The 9,704-nt window shown below is 37.5% G+C and overlaps 1 protein-coding gene across 1 annotated transcript; it reads left to right on the forward strand.

Annotated features, from left to right (window-relative positions):
- The first annotated feature begins 5,356 nt into the window (after nucleotides 1-5,356).
- LOC113300586 (39S ribosomal protein L46, mitochondrial-like) lies at nucleotides 5,357-9,496 on the forward strand. The gene is made up of 7 exons (XM_026549789.1): nucleotides 5,357-5,495; nucleotides 7,186-7,422; nucleotides 7,581-7,646; nucleotides 8,112-8,186; nucleotides 8,636-8,765; nucleotides 8,861-8,986; nucleotides 9,095-9,496. The coding sequence occupies exons 2-7, from the start codon at nucleotides 7,268-7,270 to the stop codon at nucleotides 9,236-9,238; spliced, it is 696 nt and encodes a 231-aa protein (XP_026405574.1). The 5' UTR covers nucleotides 5,357-5,495; nucleotides 7,186-7,267; the 3' UTR covers nucleotides 9,239-9,496.
- Nucleotides 9,497-9,704: the final 208 nt, after the last annotated feature.

Consider the following 9,704-nt stretch of genomic DNA (forward strand, 5'->3'; position numbering starts at 1 on the left):
GAATGTACGATGGCCCAAAAATCAGAATTTGGGAAAAACTGATACTTTTCAAATTTTGAACTTGAAATAATCGGAAGTTAACTTAGTTACCAAAACTTCCGAATATGGGTTGTCTAACCTTCTATATTGGCCCTTGGAACCACCTAGAGCCATGGCATGGTTTGTTTTGAACTTGTAATATTCGGAGGATAAATTTTTTTTGTAAAGTCCCGAATGTACGATGGCCCAAAAATCAGAATTTGGGAAAAACTGATACTTTTCAAATTTTGAACTTGAAATGATCGGAAGTAAACTTAGTTACCCAAACTTCCGAATATGGGTTGTCTAACCTTCTATATTGGCCCTTGGAACCACCTAGAGCCATGGCATGGTTTGTTTTGAACTTGTAATATTCGGAGGATAATTTTTTTTTGTAAAGTCCCGAATGTACGATGACCCAAAAATCAGAATTTGGGAAAAACTGATACTTTTCAAATTTTGAACTTGCAATAATCGGAAGTAAACTTAGTTACCCAAACTTCCGAATATGGGTTGTCTAACCTTCTATATTGGCCCTTGGAACCATCTAGAGCCATGACATGGTTTGTTTTGAACTTGTAATATTCGGAGGATAATTTTTTTTTGTAAAGTCCCGAATGTACGATGGCCCAAAAATCAGAATTTGGGAAAAACTGATACTTTTCAAATTTTGAACTTGCAATAATCTGAAGTAAACTTAGTTAGCCAAACTTCCGAATATGGGTTGTCTAACCTTCTATATTGGCCCTTGGAACCATCTAGAGCCATGGCATGGTTTGTTTTGAACTTGTAATATTCGGAGGATAATTTTTTTTTGTAAAGTCCCGAACGTACGATGGCCCAAAAATCATAATTTGGGAAAAACTGATACTTTTCAAATTTTGAACTTGCAATAATCGGAAGTAAACTTAGTTACCCAAACTTCCGAATGTACAACACAAATCATTGTCATTTATCTGCTCTTCTTTACTTTACGACCGTGACTACCTCCCAGTCCTGCACGACCACGGGTTTGAGCACCTTCAGTTGGAGCACCTTCAGCGCTTGATGAAGCTCGAGTTCTTTTACCCGTCTTTGATACTGCCACCTTGGGTGGATGCCTCTTCGTGACTTTCTCCCCAAACTGGGCAGCATAATCTTCGTTATCCATATTATCAACCAGGTCACTAGCCTCTTTGATCTTCTCAGCTGGCATGGGATCTCCGCTCTTCAGGCATGCAGTTAACATTTAGGAAACACGCTTGAACCTATTCACCTGTTTTTTATACGTAATGACATAACATCAAACGGTAATTACCTAAGATTTATAGGAATAATATAAAATGAACAAAAATATAAGAACACACACCAGTCTATCATAACCAGTTGGTTTGTCTTTGATGATACAATTATAACTTGAACCCGCCGCAGTAGTGTTGGATTTGATTTTACGGATAACCAAAGGAGGTGATACGTTGTTATACCAACTCATATTGTCTGGAGAATTTTCATCACCTCGGGTGGTTCGTCTACCAGTGTCGATAATGAAGTCATTCCTCTTATCCCAGTTATCAAGAACAGTAGGTGGGCCTGTGTGAACAATCGTGAGATTGTCACCACTAGAAGATCACAACTCCAACTCCAATTTGTAGTAATCCCCCATTTTCTCCACAGGTTGATGTTGTATATACCCGTGTTGTCGCATCACCCTAGAGGGGTTATACATCACATATCCTGTGGGGTGCCACAATGGTCCAAAATAAAGGGACAAGTCCGACCGAACATTTATATGCCCACTGGCTCGATCTTCCTTGTATGGATCAAAGCATACGTCTGAGGCCTTCAATTGGTCCAAAATCTCCCTCATGCGAATCAACTGCTGCTCTTTTGTCCTAGAACGGTTGTCTTCAAATATATACTTTGTTCCTCTAGGAGTACCTTTGCACCACCCCGGGTTCTCTCCGGCCAACTTCAGGATAGGGAAGTGGTCATAGATCCATGCCTATATACATAAGAAACCAAGTTTTAGTAAATAGATTGTGTATATTCGGTAGTAATTTCCAAACATTATTTCCGATTATATTTAATCGGAAATAAAACTGAGTACCTATCCACCGAATACCCAACATTCGGAAATAGATATGGATCATTTCCTAACGAATATGCGTCATTTGGAGTTCGGTAACCTATAGTTTTTCTGGCATGTGTATTCGGTAGTAATATCAAAAGAATATTTCCGATTACATATAATCGGAAATAAAACTAAGTACCTAGCCACCGAATAACCAACATTCGGAAAAAGAGATGGATCATTTCCTACCGAATATGCGTCATTTGGAGTTCAGTAACCTATAGTTTTTCTGTCCTGTATATTCGGTTCTAATATCAAAAGAATACTTCCGATTATATATATAATCGGAAAACAAAATAAGTACCTAGCCACCGAATAACCAACATTCGGAAAAAGAGATGGATCATTTCCTACCAAATATGCGTCATTTGGAGTTATGAATATGCATCATATGTATTGTCTACCGAATAACTATAGAGTGAGTTATAGAGTTAAAGAAAAAACCTGCAATAGAGCCACGTTCTCGGAAACTTGGCAGGTTCCTAGCCTCGAAGCCTTTCTCAACTCTTCCATCAAGAATTCTAGGCATGTCGTGCCCCAAGAATAGTCACCGACTTCATAGAGAGGATCCAAAAGTTGTATAAGGTTGGCGTCGATCCGGTTGCCAGAAGTATTGGGGAATGTGACACATCCCAATACACAAAGGAGATATGCGGTGGCAGCGTGGTTCACTTGCTCATCAATTAACGTTCCATTCTTTTCCTTCTCCAAGGTGCCTCGGAACATATTCATCAAAGCTGTAATGTTGATCTGTCTTGTTCTGTAACTTGCATGCCTCCTAAACTCTGCTGTTGTTGTCTCTTCATCCCAACCTAAGCACTTTTTAGTTAGAGCATAAAGTTGTGCCCAACTTAACTGCTTTGTGTAGTTATACTTCACAGTTGTGCCTTGGTCGGGAAGGTTAAGAATCTGCACAACATCATCCGGAGTAATCGTCATCTCCCCAAACGGCATATGGAAAGTATCGATCTCAGGATACATTCTCTCCACGAACGCCGATATGGCCACACGATCATGTTCCAACAATGAATTCTCGGCGGCATTAGCTAACCCCGAGTTGGAAACAATTGACTTGAACCTTTCACATTCACCGGATAAAGGCCACGCAAGCATTTTTGTTGGTGCGGCTGTAGGTTTGAGTAGACGGAACACATCTTGATGATCCTATTAAAGTACATAAAAAAATCCTTAATACAAATATTACGATATAACACATAGACAATACATTAATAAAAAATAGTAATTTTATTACCTCGGTTTCGTATATTTCTCTGGCCCATGAGTCTTTGTATCCAAATAGCAATTTTCCTCCATCCGCCGGTAGCCCAAGGATTGTGCCTGCTGGAATACCCTTCTTCTTCAAGTGCTGAGGGACAAGATGTGATGCTTTCTTAGCAATATCCTTCTTTACACCATCTTTTCCTTTTTTGGCTTTTTGGGTACCACTTGGTTGTCCTTCTTCTTCTACTCTTGGCACTGGATCAACTGGTTCAATTTCATGGTGGGGTGTATATTGTGGAGCAGTTGGTTCTGCACTTTGTTGAGCGGCTTGTTCAACACTTGGTTGCACCCCTTGTTCACTGCCTTGTTGTTCTACACTTTGTTCAGCACTTGGTTGCACTCCTTGTTGACTGCTTTGTTCTTGTAAGCTTTGTTGAGCACTTGAATTATCTTTGGCACTCCTTTCCCTCCTTGCACTAGCTGTCACTTTCTTCCTCCTTTCTCGACTTTGTCTAAACAACAAAGAAAGGAACAATATTTACAAACTATACAATCGGAAGACAAAGTATGGAAATATAACCCGAATGTACACATTCGTACGTAAGAAGACACATACTGTTCCCGAATACAAAACAATCGAAAGCTAACTAAACATATTTACAACCGAATATGCATCAATTGGAGTTCAGAAGCTCTAAATTTTTCATCCTACACAATCGGAAGACAAAGTACACAACTATAACCCGAATGAACAAATTCGGAAGTAAGAAGACACATATTTTTCCCGAATGAAAAACAATCGGAATATAACTAAACATGTTTACAACCGAATATTCATCAACTGGAGTTCAGAAACTCTAAAATTTTATCCTACACAATCGGAGGTATAAAACATTATATTGTCTTCCGAATAAATACTGGCCCCAAAATGGGATTTTTCCTATATCAGAAATTTTGAGATTTTTTCAATATATATATATATATTCGGTAGTGAGTGTACTTCCGAATACTGTGTGTCTACTTAAACATATTCGGGAGCCAAAAAATTCATTAAACTACCGATTATTACCAGTTTGTATCCAGGAAGATATGGCCAACAATATTCGGCCGATAACCATCAAATATTTCTCCCGAATACTGTCGATGTTCTTGAGAAATGAAGAACACGACTACATTCGGAAGTAAATAAGCATGAATATCGCCCGAATCTGGATAAATAACCGAAAACCCTTGAATTTTTTTTTCTCGATTCGTCGAATTAAAGCGAAATAAACCCCAAAAATGATAGATTCTTACCTAATTGGGGTCATTTGAAGTTGACGAAGTGTTTGACTATCGGAATCGCAACAACCGACTACATCGACGGGTACTTCTTCTTCGCGTTCTTCACGTTCTTCTTCATTTGCAGCAACAATTTCTTTATTTCTTGCTAAAATCCCAATCTTTGGATCGATACCCCGAGCAACGTTTTTGGTTCTAGGTCTGTGGGTTTCATTTTCCTTATCCATTGTTTTATAAACGAATCGACGATGTTTTGATTTTACGATTCGCGGCGATGTTTCGGTTGAACACAAGAACGAGGGAAAGTTTTTTTTTTTCCACAATCGGAAGATAATATGAAACTGGAAGAAGAAGAGTTGAAATGAGTAGAATTTTTTTTGATTTGGTTTTTATACAGTTTACCAGAAGGGCATTTATGTAACTTCAATATCATATAGGGTACCCCTTAACTAGAGTCTTTGGCTGGGTTTAAATTGATGGCCCCTAAATCCTTTCGGATGGCCCCTAAAAACGCGAGGAAAAATAAGCCAAAATATCACTTTTCCTGAAACAGAGGTAGCGGTAACCAGTAAACCTTTAAAGCAATAACCAGTATAAGGAATGGCCGGTACACCGCCCTTAGGAAGCTGTCCGCTGGCAATGCCAATTTGCGTATATGACTATTATACCCTTTGTTTTGCACATTTTGAGTTTATTAACCAAGCCCACTACTATTATTCAGTCGAGAGAAATTCGAGTCTTCTTCTTCTTCTCAGTTCTAAGTGAAACCGAAAAAATCTAAAACCCTCAGCTCAAACTTGATTTGATTGATATCTTTCAGATTCGTGGAGACGTTTTTAATTGATGATCGATTCAGAAACCCAAGGTAATTTTTAATTTGTCAGTTTCATTTGTTGGTGTGATTACATTATTCTGTCTTTTTTTTTCCTTTGAAGAACATTTTGGTACAGTGCTCAGTCACTGTTTGATGAAATGTCTTGAAGAAATTACTACTATCATGTGCTTTTGAATTGCTTATAGTTTAGGTTTTCTTAAGTGATTTTGAAAAGTGGGTTTTGTCCAGTTTAGGGTTTTAGAGTTATGGATTATCACGAAAATTGATTTATTTGCTTAGAAAATCTTTGGGTTCATCTTATACTGTAAGTGGTTATGAAGATCATCAAAATTTTAGTAATGGTTGGTTGGTTATTGAAATGAACCACATGTGGATTTGTGAGAGTTCAGTTAAATTAGTAGAGAGTATTTGTTAGGGTTTATAATTTGTGGAACTTAAGTGCAAAAAAACAGTAAGAGGTTCTTTCTTATCAGGGTTCAGCTAAACCAAAAAAAAAAAGAAAAAAAGAAATTCAATAGCTTCCCTTTCCTTGTAATTTTACATCTTCCGAAAAAAGAGGTTCTTTCTTTCTTATCAGGGTCTGTGATGTCTCTGTGTCTCCCCTTTTATAGTGGGTATTGCTTGATGCTTGAATGTACTGATAATTTGGGCCAGTGCTGGGGGTGGTATGAATGCAATGTTATGAAATGACTGGAGGCAGCACATGTATGTGCATATAAGGCCTCCCCCCTACTGGCACTAGTTATATGCTCCGTCCTCTGTATAGAAGGCTTATGCTCCCCCTACTCGCTTTTATGTTTTTCCAACATGGATAACACCAGGAGCCATATAAATCCTGTTTGGTAGTGGAGATGTATAGGTTGCTAGCTACATGTCATTTACTATATATGTTAAATGTTTTGTTTGTGAAGGCATCTTTTGGTCTTCCTTTAAGCTGCTTAACATGGGTGTTTAGCACGTAAGGCACTTTAGGAATCATTTAGCTACTCAGCCTTGTACAGTTGTACCTTATTATAGGGGATATACATCTTGAATCCATGTTTAACTTTTAATAACATGTGGTAGTGGGGAATTTCCAGCTTCTTTGGAGTATAGTACCTGTATTCTGGATATGTTAATTAGTACACACACACACAAAAAAAAAATAGTATTATGTACTTCTATTGGCCGTGATTAATAATTGTAAACCTTGTCGAGAAATTGGAAGTAATATGTTCGATTGGAACTGGTAGAGACTGTGTGGATCTTCTTGAAGTAAAGAGACCTTTAAAGTTGCATGCGGTCTTCCTGGAAAATGATGCTTGTGATTAGTAGGGTCGTTAATCACTCCATAATTACTCCAGGAACGTTTCCTCTTTTGATCTTCATTTAACATGGGTGTTTAGCTCGTAAGGTACTTTAGGAATCATATAGCTAGTCGGACCTGTACCTTATTAATGGGGACATCCATCATGTAATCCATGCTTAACTAATAACACGTGGTAGTGGGGAATTTTAGATTCTTTGGAATATTGTATCTGTATTCTGGATACATCAGTTGATATTATGTAGTTCTATTGGCCATGAGTAATAATTATAATTCTTGTTGATAATTTGAAGCAATAATATGTTCGATTGCAACTGGTATGAGACTGTGCAGATCTTTTTGAATTACTTCAGGAAATTGATGCGTGTGATAAGTAGGGTCGTTAATCACTCCATACATTTCTTTCTTATACAGGAAACTGGATTTCGCTAGACTACTACTTCCAGGGGTTTTAAGGAGGGTATTGCCAAGTCCACTAAAACTCTAATCTAGAGAAATGCAGAGACTTGCTTCTTTCTCTCGATCACTAAAAACAACGAGAGGATTCTGCACAACCAGTGCTGATAAGATCGTTGCTGCTGTATTATTCGAGAGATTACCAGTTGTTGTTCCAAAGATTGACCCAGTGGTTTATGCATTTCAAGAATTCTCGTAATGTTTGTCTGCCTTTATCTCCAGTTTTTGCTGTATAAAAATTAGGTCAACATATTGCTAGAATATCGTACACGTTTAGAGAAAAATTAGCTAATTTGGTGTTTCCAAGTTGAAAATGAGTGTTTAAGCAGCTGATTTTGTCCTTTGTTCTTTAGGTACCGGTGGGGACAGCAATACCGGCGTAAGTATCCTGATGATGTTTTAGGAAAATCTGATGCCAGGTAAACCAAGTTTGATTTTAATGCTGGACTTACATGCCTAAGGTTCCTTACACCGCACATGTGTCTATGCTTTATATGTTGTCGATTAATATTTCCATGTACAATACTTTGCTCTATTGATTTTCATATATTGTGGGTTCAGCTGTATAAGTTAGCGTCTTACAGGCCTTTCGAGCTGTAAAAATAGTCCTCTTTTTCATCGACTTGTTCATTTCCTCGGCTATAGCACCGTTTTCTTCTGGGTGACTTAAATCACAGATCTCTGCTTTGAGATCTTTCTCCAGTTCATCTTCTATTGCTGCCCCCTTTAGTATAGGCTGTGTTAAATAAAACTTCAATTATTTTTAGCTGATGTTGTAAATCTGCACGTACATGAGAGCAGACTGTTAATAATCAGAAGCTTAAGGGGCCAAACTTCAACTATTTTTTCTTGTTTATGCATTAACTTGGGCTCATTTTAACCAGGGGGAAAGGTGATATCCAAATTGAATATGTACCAGCTCCAAGGATAACTGAAGCGGACAAGAATAACGACAGAAAGTAAGTAGTTTTTTCAGCTGTTCATCTTGTATTGCACAGAGGGAATGCTAGCAGTCTTACTGAGGAAATGGCTTATCTGGGACATGTTTTTATTACCAATGTCATGATCATTAGTTTTGGTGTTGGTGTTGGAGTAAGTCGAAATCCCCATTTCAGCTGGCATATATAACTAGGTGCTTGATTCTTGGTTTGATTATCATGGCCTTGCACCCCTGAAATCCTGGATTATGCTTAGTTAACAACAGGAATTCTATCATGTTCATCTTACTGTGCCAGCAAAATATTCATTTTTCCTTTTAAATATGAGATTTGATAACAATATCACAGAGAACAGAGTGTGACAATGGTCGTTACAAAAGTAAAAAACATAGAAGAAGTAGGGAATTCATTGTTAATAAATCTGTTAAGCTTGCATTATCCTAATGGTTGGTCTCCTTTCATCTTTCAAGGTCACTACAACGAGCACTTGATAGAAGACTTTACCTTCTTCTCTATGGAAACAGCTACGACTCTCCTGCAGGAAAGCCTGTCTGGCATTTTCCAGAAAAAATCTATGAGAAGGAAGAGACACTGCGTAAGGTAAATATAGCAGTTTGTTATTTTCTGGTAAGATTTTTTTAGATTGACTATCGTGTTTCTCGTGTAAAATGTAATTAATATGTTTTGTTTTGCAGTGTGCAGAGTCAGCACTACAATCTGTTATTGGGGATCTTTCACATACATACTTTGTTGGAAATGCTCCTTTTGCTCACATGATTATACCACCCAAGGAAGATTCGAATGACGTTCCATTGCTTAAGGTATTTGTTTTCAAATGGTACCCCTTTTCAACGACTCTCTCTCTCTCTCCCTTTCTATTTGTTGAAGCACAAAGTCACTCAAAAATCGTCTTTTCTTTTTCATTACAGAGATTCTTTTTCAAGTCTCAAGTAATTGCTGCTAACAAGTTTAACGTCGGGAAATGTGAGGACTATGTTTGGGTGACCAAGGACGAGTTGCTGGAGTATTATCCTGAGCAAGCAGCTTTCCTTAATAAGATGATCATTAGCTGATTTGGGTTATTAATTCTTTGATGAATCCTCAATTAGGTTTCGTATCACACAGCATTAGTTTGTTTGTTTTCTTTTGGTTCAGAAAGCCTAATTTATGTTTTTGGTACTAAAATTAAGCTGTGTCGGTATTTTTGCCTCCCTTTTTGTGGATCCAAAATTTTGTTCAATAATTCTCTCCTTGTTTCAAATAGCCTATATGAAACAACCGCCATTCTACTGATTTAAATGTCTGTTCGTTTTCTTTTGAACATTTGTCAATATACATTCAAACCTTCTTTCCTTTTTTCCTGATAACATGTGAAGAATGCTTTGCTGTTGTTTTATCAAGACACTGAAAAAGATAGGCTACTGCATAGTTAGGTTACCTTTGTTGGAATTTCATCTTTATAATCACCATACCTTTATGCTAAAACATGATTATAAGTATCTTAAACTGAAATAAGCATAACCCTAATATTAACATGTC

Source organism: Papaver somniferum, chromosome 7 (assembly GCF_003573695.1).
Source record: "Papaver somniferum cultivar HN1 chromosome 7, ASM357369v1, whole genome shotgun sequence".
NCBI classification, from domain to species: Eukaryota; Viridiplantae; Streptophyta; class Magnoliopsida; order Ranunculales; family Papaveraceae; genus Papaver; species Papaver somniferum.